The sequence below is a fragment of the Gallinula chloropus genome (assembly GCF_964237585.1).
Source record: "Gallinula chloropus genome assembly, chromosome: 17".
In the NCBI taxonomy this organism is placed as follows: Eukaryota; Metazoa; Chordata; class Aves; order Gruiformes; family Rallidae; genus Gallinula; species Gallinula chloropus.
Genome location: NC_140102.1, coordinates 14,293,587 through 14,307,188, shown reverse-complemented (window position 1 = coordinate 14,307,188; position 13,602 = coordinate 14,293,587). Strand labels below are relative to the sequence as shown.

The 13,602-nt window shown below is 65.4% G+C and overlaps 1 protein-coding gene across 1 annotated transcript; it reads right to left on the bottom strand.

Annotated features, from left to right (window-relative positions):
* Positions 1–4,071: 4,071 nt before the first annotated feature.
* CABP7 (calcium binding protein 7) lies at positions 4,072–10,799 on the bottom strand (the record flags this gene model as incomplete). The annotated part of the gene is made up of 5 exons (XM_084272191.1): positions 4,072–4,199; positions 4,336–4,489; positions 5,235–5,347; positions 6,979–7,122; positions 10,691–10,799. The coding sequence occupies 5 exons, from the start codon at positions 10,797–10,799 to the stop codon at positions 4,072–4,074; spliced, it is 648 nt and encodes a 215-aa protein (XP_084128317.1).
* Between the last annotated feature and the right edge of the window lie 2,803 nt (positions 10,800–13,602).

Sequence of the window (13,602 nt, the reverse complement as noted above, 5' to 3'; positions counted from 1 at the left end):
AAAGCCGAGCGGGAGCGATCCCTGCCGAGCACCAGCCTGCCCAGGGGAGCCTGAGAGGGGCTGGTGAGGGGGGTGGGCTAGTTAAAATCCGGGGGTTTCAGGATCGCTTGTGTGAGCTGCTGGCGCCGAGCTGAGCATCGCTGGCTGGGTGTCGTGTGCTCACGGAGCCGTGAAACTCCCGGGTACTCAGAGGAGCCTGTAAATTACCGGCTTTTATGGGGGTGTATTTCACAGCGCGGTGTCAGGAGGTGTAACGATGGCGTGTGGCACTGCCGGGGAGGGGTAGGGGGGACACACGCAGCCGGTGTGGGCTGACCGGTGAGGGGAAGGCTGTTTGCAGAGAGCTGCACGGCAGGAGGGAGTCGCAGAAGCGGGACGGGGTCGGTACGTGGAGGGACAGCCGGTTCCCGGCTCCCCGAGGATGCTGCAGGGATGCGGCTGGGTCCCGCAGGGCTCAGCATCCTCTCCGGGTCGTGAGCACCCCGGGGCGAGCGGTGAGGAGCTGCGGCCCCACAGCGCTGGCACGAGCCAAAGTGCCTTTTATAGAGCAGGAGCGGGAGTAATTTATCGGGAAGCTTTTAGGGAAATGAGCGGTTCCTGGGCCGCTGCCAAGGCGCAGCCCTGCTGGGCTCTGCCCCGCGTCCTCTGGCAGCTCTTGCTGGGAGAGGAGTCGGGAACGGGGATGGGGATGGGGACAGGATGGAGGTGGGGATGGGGATCGGACAGGATTGGGATGGGGATGGGGACAGGATGGGGATGGGGATGGGATGTGGATGGGGACAGGATGGGGGTGGGATGGGGGTGGGGATGGGGATCAGACGGGATTGGGATGTGGATGGGGACAGGGTGGGGATGGGGATGGGGATGGGGATGGGGACGGGGATTGGATGGGATTGGGATGTGGATGGGGACAGGATGGGGATGGGATGTGGATGGGGACGGGATGGGGGTGGGGATGGGGATCGGATGGGATTGGGATGTGGATGGGGACAGGGTAGGGATGTGGGGATGGGATGTGGATGGGGACAGGATGGGGGTGGGATGGGGGTGGGGATGGGGATCGGATGGGATTGGGATGTGGATGGGGACAGGATGGGGATGGGATGGGATGGGATGGGGGTGGGGATGGGGACAGGATGGGGATGGGATGGGGGTGGAGGGATCGGACAGGATGGGGATCGGACAGGACTGGGATGTGGATGGGGACAGGATGGGGATGTGGATGGGGATGGGATGGGATAGGGATGGGGATGGGGAAGGGGAAGGGATGGAAGTGGGAATGGGCGTGGGGATAGGGCTGAAGCTGTCCCACAGTGCTCGCAGCATCGCAGGGAGAAAGAACCTTCCCCCATGTCTTCCCTTCCTCTCCCAAAACACTTCCCAGCGTGACAGCAGCCTCAGCCCTGCAGATCCCCACCGTTCTGCTCCTGGTTTTTGCCCTTTGTGACTGGTCCCACAGCAGCACCCACGCAGGATCCTTCTCCCTCCCGGCTCCCCTCGCCCATGGCAGCCCCGTGCTCCCCCAGCCCCTTCCCTGGTCCCGCTGCAGCGCTCACCCAGCCAGATTTATTTCTTTTTATTTTCCCTTTCCTAGCGTGTGGTTAATTAAATTAGCAAGGAGCATCCTGGGCTGGCGGCGGCTGCCACGAGCCGGCCCCGGCTGCGGCAGAGCGGCGCGAGGCCGGAACGCGGCCGGGACCCCCGTGCTGCCCACCCACAGCCCCCATATGGGGAGCTGCCATCCCCAGACCTGCCTGGAGAAATCCCTTCTCCCCGTTCCCATGAACGGAGCAGCTCTGGAAGGCCGAGCCTGGGGATCAGGTTGGTTCTTTCATCTCATTCTTCTTTGATGTTATTGTGGTTTCCAGCGGATTGACCCGTCCTCTCTGGCTTTTGGGATGCTTCTGTTTATTCACAGTGCCTGTAACAGACCTGGGTAAAAATATACACAGCCCACACACACCCCCCGGGGTCATGGGGCTTCCTTCAGCTCCTCAGAACTCCAAACTTTCCATGGGGAGATGGATGGAATCACATTGCTGGTGTGGGACACCCCACCCCCCCACCCCCCCACCCCGATCCATTGGTGGGACAGATTAGGGGGGATTAAAATAACCCAAACACCAAAAACCCCCTAAACCCCCAAACCCCAAATCAATGACCCACAGCCGATCCCTCCTGGCATCCCAAAAATGGGGTGTGTGTTTTCCCCCCCCATCAGTGCTGGGAGGGTGGGAAATGCCAGGCAGGTGCAAGGAAAAGTGTCTCCCTGCTGTGGGGATCCAAGGGGGCTCCAGGGAGATGGAGGCTGGGCTCACCCCAGCCCTGACACCCTGGGGATGGTCTCCCCATGGAGGGGAACACCCACACCCCCGACCGCCCTGCCCCTCATCCCCAAAAAACCCACCTGTGGTGAGGGGGAGCAGCTGCTTTCCTGATACACTCAGGAGAGAGAGCTTCCCCCAGCTTTATTTATTATTTTAATCTATTCATCATTAAAAATGCATCACTGGGGGCTCGGGGAGGGCACCGTGCTGCAGGCAGGGCCCCCCCCTCCCACGCCCACGCAGGCACCATGGCAGGGGGCTGCGAGCAGGACTGCATCACTCAGCACAGGGAGGGGTTACACCCAGGGCCAGACCCCCCTGTGGTGTAAATAAGGGGTATGGGGGTGCTCCCTGTGCCGCCAGCCCAGGGCACGACCCCTAGCCAAACCCAGGGAGCAATGGTGCCCCCCCCCCCCCCAGGAGCCACTCCGAGCTCCCACTGAGGGGCTTTGAGGCAGAGGGGCTTTGAGGCAAAGGGCCTTAAAATGCCAGGGCATGGAGACATTGGGGATGGGACGGGGAATAAAACCCCTCAGGGCTGGGAGCAGTCCTTGGGGAAGGGCATGACACAGGGAACAGCAACTGGGAAGGAACTGGGTGCCCCCCAGCCCCAGGTTTGGGGATGCTCCAGCCCCACCCTGGGGATGCCAGAGGGGGCACAAAGCCCCCAGCACTTGCTCTCCCCCCCATTCGCTGGGAGGACTCAGTCACACTGGCAGCAGCTCGGCAGCACCCATGGATGCTCCCATCACCCCACCCCTGCCTCATCACCCCCCCCCCCCAGCATGACACCCCTCCCCACTGCCAGGACCCCCAGCAGCCCAGAGCGCTTCAGAAATCCCAGTTTTATTTCAGATCGGAAACAACCAACCAGGAAGGAACTAAAAAAAAACCCTCAAACAAACCCAAAACAACCCAAAAAAATTCCAAAGAATGAGAAACGGCCCCAAATCTGAACCAGTCCAGTGCCCAGTGGGTGCTACATACAGGCTGGGGGGGGGCTCAGGGATGTGCAGGGCCTCGGGGGTCGCTCCAGCTCTTCCTTGGGGGGGGGGAAAAGGGGGAGGGGGTTGGGCTCAAAGTGCATCAAGCAGGAGGTCAGCATCGTCCCCCCATCTGGCAGGTGGGGAAACTGAGGCACAGCACGGGGCTGGGGAAGGGAAAAGGGGAACAGGCGGCAGGGATTGGGGGGGGGGTGGGGGGGTGTGAAATCCAGCCCTTGGCAGCCAGGTCCATGCAAACGCTCCCATCTCAGCCTAGAAACTGTCTCAGGGGCGAGTATTGCTCAGGGGATGATTTGGTTTGATCATAAATATAGCGCTACAGACGCACCCGACGGGCTCCTGCGCCCGGGGAGGGGAGGGGGAGCAGTCAGCCCCCAGCACAGGGATGGAGGGGGCAGCACACGGGGCTCCATGCACGTTACATGCACTCAGGGGTTGGGGGGAGGTTGGAGGGGGGAGCTGTTGTTTTTTGGGCGAGCAGGGGGTGGCTCGTGTGTGTCGGCATCAAAGTTCCCACGTCCCACCGACAGCCACGCGGCCGCGTCGCCCAGGGCTGGCACAGGTCTGTCCCCCTCAGCTGTGCCCCCCCACCCCTCCCTGGGGGGGGCTGCATGTCTGATTTGGATATGGAGAGCTATATATAGATAGGTCTGTGCTCCTCGCTGCAGGTGTCCCCTCCGGGGGGGTGGGGGGTGGGGAGGGGGGCTGGAGCTGGGCTCTCAGGGCAGCCCCCCCCACCCCTACTTCATGCCGCTGCGCAGCACCTGGTTGGCGGCGATGAGCATCACGCTGATGATGAAGGCGATGGCGAAGGCGCAGATGAGGCTCTTCCGCACGCAGGTCTGACGGATCTGCTGGCTGGAGCAGGCTGGGGAGACAGTAGGGGGGGTCACCCCAAACCTCCCACACACACACCCCCCCCAACCATCCATCCCCCCGGGTGCCATCCCCGTGGCATCGGGGCTGTGGCGGGGCCGCGGCATCCCCGGGTGTGCGGCACTCACTCTCCACGTCGACGGGGCACTCCTCGGCCGTGCCCATGTGGCTCTCCTCCTCCGTCATGATGATGTTCTCGATGTCCTTCATGGAGAGGTGCTCGCAGAAGGTGTCGTACAGCAGCCGCTTCAGCTCGTCCACCGTCAGCTTCTGCATGTCGCACTGCGGGGAGTGGGCGGCGGGGGGGGGGGGTCGGGCAGGGTCTGACCCCCCCACGGTTTGGGGGGGCACAGTGATGGTGTGAGGGTCACCCCGGCACCTTTGGGTGCTGCGGTTTGGCTGGATCTCCCCGGTTTTGGTGGGGAAAGGGAGGGTGTCCCGCTGACCCCTGGGCGGAGCGGGGCTGGTGGCACCCGGTGGGGACACCCAAGGGTGCCCAGAGCTTCACGCTGCCCAGCACCCTGTGCCATGGCAGGGACAGACAAGCCTCAGGCTCTTCTATCTTAAACCTAAGCCTGAGCCTGACCCCAACCCTGACCCTAAGCCTAACCTTTCCACTAAGCCTCACCTGGAGCCTGAACATAAGCTTGACCCTCCCCCAAACCCAACCCTGCCCCCAGTCCTAACCCTGAGCCCAACCCTGCCCTCAGTCTTAACTCTGAGCCCAACCCTGCCCTCAGTCCTAACCCTGAGCACAACCCTGCCCCCAGTTCTAACCCTGAGCCCAACCCTGACCCCAGTCCTAACCCTTAAACCGACTCTAACCCAGAGCCTGATCTTAACCTTCACCCCAAGCCTAACTCCCTCCCCGACCCCAATCCCCACCTTAAACCCAACCCCAACCCTGACCCCATCCCTGACCTGACCCCAAGCTGTCCCCGGGGGGGGGTGTCTCGGTGCCAGGGCTGGGGGGTGCCTGACCCCTGGGGTGGGAGGTAGGGGGTGGAGGGGGGGGGGGGTCCCCTACCTTCCAGAAGACGGTGTCGAAGTCGGTGCCGTGGAACTTCTCGGGGATGCCCGAGGTGGACAGCTTGGGCCCCAGCAGCGTCACGAACTCCTCAAAGTCCACCTGCCCATCGCCTGCGGGGCACAGAGGCACCCATCACCCCCTGCCTGGCTGTGGGGACACCTGCAGCTCTCACCCCACCACAGAAGGGTCCCCGTGGGGCTGTTTGGAGGAGGGACACACCACCCCACACCCCCCCCCACCCCGCCTGGTCTCGGTGTTGCTCAGAGGTGCACCCCTGCACAGCCCAGGGGGTGGAGGGGCCCCACTCAAAGCCTTAGTGGTTTTGGGGGGCCACATTCCTTGGCTAGCACACTGGGGACACCCTGCTCCTGAGCATGGCACTTGGGGGGCTCAGTATCACCCAGAGCCCCCCCAGTCTTGCCCCACAGCAGCCCAGAACAGCAGCCAGTGCTACAGGACCTTGGACTCCCAGACTTCATCAGCCAGGGCCCCCCGAAGTGGCTGGGGACCCCCAATACCAACAAGGACCCCATTGCTGGCCAGGGACCCCTAGAAACGAGGCAGAGATCCCAACACCAGCTGGGAGCCTCCAGCAAAGCTCAGGGGTCCCCCTACACTGACCATGATGCCCAACACCAGCTGCGGTCTCCAATGCCTTCTGGGGCACCCCCAGTATCTATTGGGGACCCCCCAATGCTGCCTGGCATCCCCCAAGACCATCCAGGGTCCTGAACAACAGGTGGAACCCCAATTCCAGCTGGGACCCCAATGCCAGTTGGGGACCCCCTGTGGTGGCTGTGACCCCGGCGTGAGGGTGGGGATGCTGGGCAGGGGTGCAGCCGGGCTGGCCGTATCCTGTGGCTGCGGAGGGTGCTGGTGCCAGCGCTGTCAGGCATCCGACCCAGTGTGCAGGATCTGACCCAGGGTGCAGGACCTGACCCAGGGTGCAGGATCCAACCCAGGGCACAGGTTCCGACCCAGGATATAGGACCTGACCCAGGGCGCAGAATCTGACCCAGGGTACAGGACCTGACCCAGGATGCAGGATCTGACCCAGGGTGCAGGATGTGACCCAGGGTGCAAGGACCCGATGCAGGGTGCAGGACCTGACCCAGGGTGCAAGACCTGACCCAGGGTCCAGGATCCAACCCAGGGCACAGGATCCGACCCAGGATATAGGACCTGACCCAGGATATAGGACCTGACCCAGGGTGCAGGATCCAGCCCAGGGTGCAGGACCTGACCCAGGGTGCAGGATCTGACCCAGGGTGCAGGACCCAACCCAGGATGCAGGATCTAACCCAGGGTGCAGGATCCAACCCAGGGCACAAGATCCAACCCAGGGCACAGGATCTGACCCAGGATATAGGACTTGACCCAGGGTGCAGGATCTGACCCAGGGCACAGGATTCAGCCCAGGGTGCAGGACCTGACCCAGGGTGCAGGACCTGACCCCAGCATCCAGGTGCCAGGGGGGTTGCTGAGCTGGGAAAGTTTCCCATTCCCACCTGCCAGTGCTCCAGGGTCATTAAATCTTCCTAAACGAAGCTGCGGTGGTAATGATGGTGATGATGATGATGATGGATGAGCCCGGATCAGGCACCACCCCCACACACAGCATCCCACTTCCAGTCTGACAGCCACCAGTCAGCGGGATGGAAACGGGGCAAACTGGGTGATTCACTGGGTGGGGGTGGGGGGGTGGTTCAGGGGATCCCATCCCGGGGTGCTGAGGTCCTACCGTCCATGTCGAGGCGCTGGATGATGACTTCCAGCTCCACCTCGTTGGGCATGTAGCCCAGGGAGCGCATGGCCGTGCCCAGCTCCTGCTTGGAGATGAAGCCGTTGCCATCCCTGTCGAACACCTTGAAGGCTTCACGGATCTCTGCGGGGGGAGTGGGGGATCAGGCTGCTTGTCTCCCCCAGCACCCCGCAGCTACGGTCCCGCCAGGTCCCCCAAATGAGCCACCCGTCCCTCCAGCCATAGCGGGGTCCCCCTTACGGCGGGGAAACTGAGGCACGGCAGGACGGGCTGCCAGCCCTGCAGGAACCAGACCTCCCCCCCCCCCCAAAAGTGTGTGTTCAGGTGGGGGGGATCCTAAGGCTGGGGTGGGCAGCTTCATGTCCCCACAACCCTCCCTGGGAAGGATCTGACCTCCCAGAGGGGACACCACCACATCCCAGGGGCTTTACTCCAGCTCTGCACCCAAAACCCTGGCATCCTGCCCCAAAAACACCCTCCTGGGATGTGCTTGAGCTTGGGGTGCCCATCAGGGTGGGGAAGACACCCATGGCCCTGCAGCACCCGGCTGGGAGCATCCCCAAGCCCTGCAGCCCAGGTGCTGGCACATCCTGGGAGAAAGCAGGAGGATTTGGGCTTTCTGGCTCAAAATGAGCCCTGGGGTGCAGGAGGGGGGTGGGGAATCCCTGTGGGATGCCAGGGAGAGGCTGCATTGAGCCCAGCAGGAAGCGGGGAAACTGAGGCACGGCGCTTGCTGCAGGGCTGTCACCCACTCAAAAGCCTCGCTGTGCCCATCGGCTCCACCTTGCACCCCCCCCCCCCCCAGCCTCCCCCATCCCCCCACCCCCGTGCTTGGGGCTTTGCCCCTTTTTGGGGGAGGTTCTGCCTTTTTGACCCCCCCCCCCCCACCCCACCACGCGGTGCTCCAACCGGGCTGATGGGGCTGAAGGCTCCGGGAGCCCCGGGAAGTCGGGCCGGGATGTGGGTGGGATTTTCGATTGCCGGGGGCTCTGCCCGCTGCCGGAGGGGTGGTGCTGGAGGAGCCGTCGGGCTGGGAGCTGCGTTTTGGGGGGAAACACCCACGTGTGGTGCTGTCCCCACGTCCCAGCGCCTGGGGACGGCCCTGCCCGGATGATGGCAGCCCATTGGTGACATCTTCTGGGGTGTTTCGGGGGGGTTGGAGGGGTTTGCCCTAATAGGGAGGCCAACATCCCTGTCTGGGCAATGGGGGGCTCTGGGGGAGCCCCACTCCAGCCCAGACACCCCCAGAATTCATCCTTCATCCCAGACAGAGGGTGGGTGCTGACACCCAGCTCAGTGCTGGAGAAAAGCAAGAAGCCCCCCCCCCTGCCACCCAGCTGCAGCCAAACTGGGCTCCCCCCTGCCCCCTCCAGGAGTGTCCCCCCCAGCCAGGGCACCCCAAGTCCCCCCTGCCAAGCCAGGAGCACCGTGCCGCACGTCGCACCCTGCAGCTCCTCAGCCCCAATGTGCAGCTCCGAGGGGCCGTGGGGCGGCTGGGGGGTCACAGCCCCCCAAATCAGGGTGCAACCGGCGGTGAGGGAGGTGGGAGCAGGCGGCGGGGTGGGACCACAGCCCCCCAGCAGCATCACGGGTGGCTGGCGCCTTGCGGGGTCACCTTGGGGCTCCCAATGCTGCCATCAGCGGGCCTGCGGCCGCAGGTGGGGTACAGGGGTGTGAGGGGGGGGGCTGCTGGTGTGTGTCAGGGGAGCCCCGGGCAGACGTCAGCACCCACGGGTGCTGCGTGAGGCTGGGTGCACCCCCCACAGTGCCTGGGTGCACACTCAGTGAGCGTGAGCACACACAGGCTGCAGCGAGGCTGCGCGCGCTGCGATGTGATGCGCCGGCACGCGCTGCAGCGGGGCTGCACACACACACACACACACACACACACACACACACACACAGACCCCACCCCAGGCACGGACACCCCCATAGGCACAGGCACCCCCCCCTTGCAGCGGGGCTGCCCTTGTGCACACACACACAGACACACAACCCCAGCTTGCAGCAGTGCTTGTGCACAGGCGCACGTGGACACGGGCACAAGCGCGTTGCAGCGGAGCCCCGCCGGGTGTGCGCACACACACCTGCAGAGACCGGCTTCTGTGTGCACGTGTGTGAGGGTGTGGTGATGCTGTGTGAGTGTGCACACACGTGACGGTGCCATGACGCTGTGCTTGTGCACACACACACACAGACACACACACACGTGCCCTGCAGCAGGGCTGTGCACAACAGCCCATCCAGCTGGGCTGCTGGAGGTGTGCGCACGCGCTGCAGCGCTGCTGCTCCTGCACACACACACTCACACACACACACACACCCACCCTTGCACACTCACACACGGTCGCACAGCCCCTGCAGCGAGGCTGTGTGTGCACACAGACACACACACAGACACCCTGCAGTGAGGCTGTGTGTGTGTGTGTGTGGGAAGGTGTCCCTGTGTGCACACGCAGCGCGCTGGGGCAGTATGGAGGCCTGTGCGTGCACACACGTGCACACCCGCACACACAAGCCCTGCAGTGAGGCTCTGTGTGTGCACACAGACACCCTGCAGTGAGGCTCTGTGTGTGTGTGTGTGTGTGTGGAGGTGGGGCGGTGCGGAGGCCTGTGCGTGCACACACGTGCACACCCGCACACACGAGCCCTGCAGTGAGGCTGTCGGCACACACACGTCAGCACACACGTGCACCCCCAGCCCCGCAGAGCCGCGGGCACGCTCACCCTCACTTGCACACCCAGCCTCTCCCTGGCTGCTCGGGGCTCTGGGGCAGGGACCCCTCACCTCCCCTTTGGCTTAGGGCTCCGTGCCTCAGTTTCCCCGTGGGGAGTCCCCAGGGCTGCGGGCCTGCTGCAGAGCCCCCTCCAGCCTCTCCCACAGGCTCAGCAGGGCTGTGCATGGGGTCAGCCCGTGCCTCAGTTTGCCCTGTGATGCATGTGCTGGGGTCTGGGGGGGGGGCACGGATGCTGCCCCCTCTCCCTGTCCCCCCCCCCCGGCAGAGCTGGGCTCCCTGGGGACAGCCCAGCGGGGGTGGCCCTGGGTGGGGGGGGGTAACAGGCAGCGCCCGTCCCGCCGCCCCAGCAAACTTTTGGGGTGGAAAAAGCCATTGTGGCGATAGCGAGCTGAGACCGGCCCTGCTCATCGCACGGGTGGGCAGAGCTCCGGAGGCCGCTCCTCCCGGCCGGAGACCGGGGGCACTGGGACTGCGTGGGACCGCCGTGACCCCGGGTGGGGTGAGACGGGTGACAGCCGCCCCCCGGGGCCCCCCGCACCGCCAGCCACTGTCATATTATGACAGCAGGGAGGGTGGCCCCGCCACGCCGGGGTGGGGGGGGTCCGGCCCCGCGCGGCCACCGCCGGTCCCTGCTGTGTCATATTGTCACAACGGCGACACCGCGGCCCGGGACCCCCCACCCCCCCAACGACCCCCGCCTCGTCCCCCTCTCCCGCTGCCCGGTTCTCTCCCACGCTTTCCTTCCCGCCCCCCCCCCCATCCCTCCATCCATCCGTCCCTCCATCCCTCCATCCGCATCCCGCCTTCAACCCTTCCCACGGCGCCGGGGGTGGGGGGGCCCCGCGCACCCCAACTTCCCCCCGCACCCAGCATGGGATGGGCACCCCCAGCCCCACCGGCTCGCAGTGTCCCGTGTCGTCCCCCCCCCCAAACCCCCTCCCCAGCCCGCTCACCCTCCAGCTCGTCCTCGGGGATCTCCACGGGGTGCTGCTCGGCGAGGATATTGGGGATGGTGTAGATCCCCCGGTACATCAACGCCGCCGTTACCGGGTGGAAAGGCATCTTCGGGGCTTCCCAAAAGCCAAAGTTTAAACCCAAATCTCCTCGGGAGGGGTGTCCCAGCCGGTACCGGGGTACGCTAAAAACAAGTTACCGGTGCCCGCCGCCCCCCCCGCCCGGCACCCACCGGCCAAACCGGGGGGGGGCCAGGGCGGGCGGGAGCTTCCCCCGTCCTCCGGGGCCGGTGGCGGGACGGGGCCGACGGCGGAGCCCCTCACCGGGGAGTCAGGGCGCGGGGGGGATCCGCGCCGGAGGAGCCTGGGGGCGGCCCGGTTCCCCCGCGCACATGCCCGCCCGAAGTGGAAACGGGAGGCGAAAGCATCCAGGCACCGGCTAAATCCCGGCGGCGGCAGCAGCGGCGGCGGCGGGGACGGGGCTGGCCATGCCGCTCCGGGGCCCCCCCTCCGCCAGCCCCGGGCCGCTCACAGCCCCCGGGGGGCCGCTGCCGCCGGGCCACTCTCCCCGGCGGGGCCCGGCATGGCGGGGCCGAGGCCGAGGGCGGCCTCTTCTCCTTCTTCCTCCCTTCCTCCTCCTCCTCTTCTTCCTCCCCGTTAAGTGTCCCGGGCAGGGCCGGGGCTCGGCTCCCGCCGCTGGCTCAGCCCCCGGCGCCGCGCACACGCTGCCGCCCCCCCGCCGCCGGCACACGGAGCATCCTCGGCTGCGGCCCCGGGGAAGCGGCGGCGGAATCCAGGGAGAAGCGGCGGAACCGGGCGGGTTTTGAATGGTCCCGCCTGGCAAATGGGGCTGGGGGCGGAGGGGGGAGGGGGGAGCCGGGGGTGGGGTGGGGTGGGTGGTGCCTCCCCCCCCGGGGAGGGGACGGCGGGGGAGGGGGAGTTGCGGCAGAGAGGGTGTCACAGCCCCCCGTGAGCGTCCCGGGCCGGGGGGGCTGCCGGTGGCGGGGGACGGCAACCGGCGGCATAGATGGCGGGGTCCCTGTGCCCCCCTTCCCCTCCCCCAACCAGCAGGTGCGGGCAGCTGTCACCCCGGGGTGCCCACACCAGCACCCCGGAGCGGGGCAGCGTCACCACCCCCCGTCCCTGCTCAATGTACCCCAGGACATCAATCCGCCCCCCTGCTCATAGCCCCCCAGGACATCACCTCCCCCCCCACCCCCGAACCGCCCCCCCACATGTCACCCCAGGCCAGGGCAGCTGTCACCCCGGGGTGCTGAGTGCTGGGGGGGGGGGGGGGCGGTGGGACACCAGGGCTGGCATGCCAGCACCTGTACCAGGGCCCATCCGAGCCCTTCACCCCCTTCTGCCGCCCCCCAGTCCCCCCAAACCCTGACCCCATTTCTCACCTCACCCCTCTCCCTGTCCCCAGTCCGTCACAGTCTGGCTCTGGCAGCACCGTGGGTCCTCACCGTGCCACCCGTGTCCCCACAGCACCTGTCTGTGCCCGGGGTCTGGGACTCCCCACCTCCCACTGCCCACCTCCCCTGGCTGGTCTCCCCGGGTGTGGGGGTCCCTGCAGACCCCAGCCCATCAGCAGGGTGGGGAGGCTGCCAAAGCTGTTCCCCGCTGGAGGCACCTTTGGAGGTGCTGAGGGGGGGTGGGAAGGGGTTGGGGCAGGAGGGGAAATGTCCCTAGAGCTGTAATGGTGTGGGAAAGAAAAGGGGGTGGGGGGTGACGTTTGACACTCCTCAGGCGCTCATCTGAACCCCAGAGATGCTCAAGAGCAATGGGGAAACTGAGGCACAGCAGGCAGTCCAGGTGTGCTTCTCGTGTTGGGACTGGCACAAGAACCCCCAAAATCTTGGAGTGGGGTTTCTGCTACTCCAACCCCACCACGAACCCCACCCCCACCCCCCACCCCCCACCCATCCCACAACCACCCTGGCCACGTGCTCAGCCTCAGCCATCCCCTCACTCGGTTCGACACTGCCGGGAATTTTCAGGGGGACACTCAGCTCCCACCTGCCCCTGCCCCAAACCTTCCACCTCCAGTGGGACCCAGCACCAGGGCCCCCCAAAAACCTTCCCTGCCCTTCCTGGCTGCCTGTGCAGACACCATTGGCTGTAACCAGCTGGGGTCTCCTCTAAGCTGTCTTGCAGCTGGGGAAAATTTCCATCCCTGAGATGGGAAGAGCCAGGGTGGCCGCTCTGGGAACCCCAGGGAATAGCCCACCCACTGCTCCCAGGGCAGGATCCTCCTTCCTGGGATGTCACCAATCAGTGGTGGCATTTTCCAGCTCTGAGGAAACTCCACAGGGGCTCAGGGCAGCGTTGGGGTGCACGGCCCTGCGCCCCGCCGGGAATCTCTGGTGGCTGATACCAGGGTTGAGCTCACGGTGCGGCCCTGAGCGGGAAGATGCTGGGAATGCCAAGGGGCTTTTGGGGAGGAAGAAGCCCAAAAAGGCCAAGTAGCCTAATTCCACCCCCCCCCCTCTCCTCTTAGCAGATCAAATTGCTGCCTGGCGTTAACGAAGTCACCCTCCCAATTAATTCCCTGTTTGCCCGCCAGAGATTCCGGGGTGGAAGCTCATTAATTTCTCTCCTCCCAGCCCCTGGCAGGGATAATGCTGCAGATTTCAGGGCTTTTCCCCACAAATCCCAGGAGATCCGGGCACTGTGCAGCCACAGGGACCTGTGGGAGCATCTTCCCCACGGATGCAGGAGGCAGACGGCCCAGCCCGGCTCCCGACGCTTCGTCCCCAGGGATGGAGGGTGTGAGCACCTGGTGGCACAGGGGGTGGGTGGGTGGGTGGGGATAATGACAATTAAACAACGGCCTAATTGCATTTGAAGTCAGGATTGGGGTTTGGGTTTGTTCATCAGGGATTACCGGTGGAGTTGCCTCAATGTTG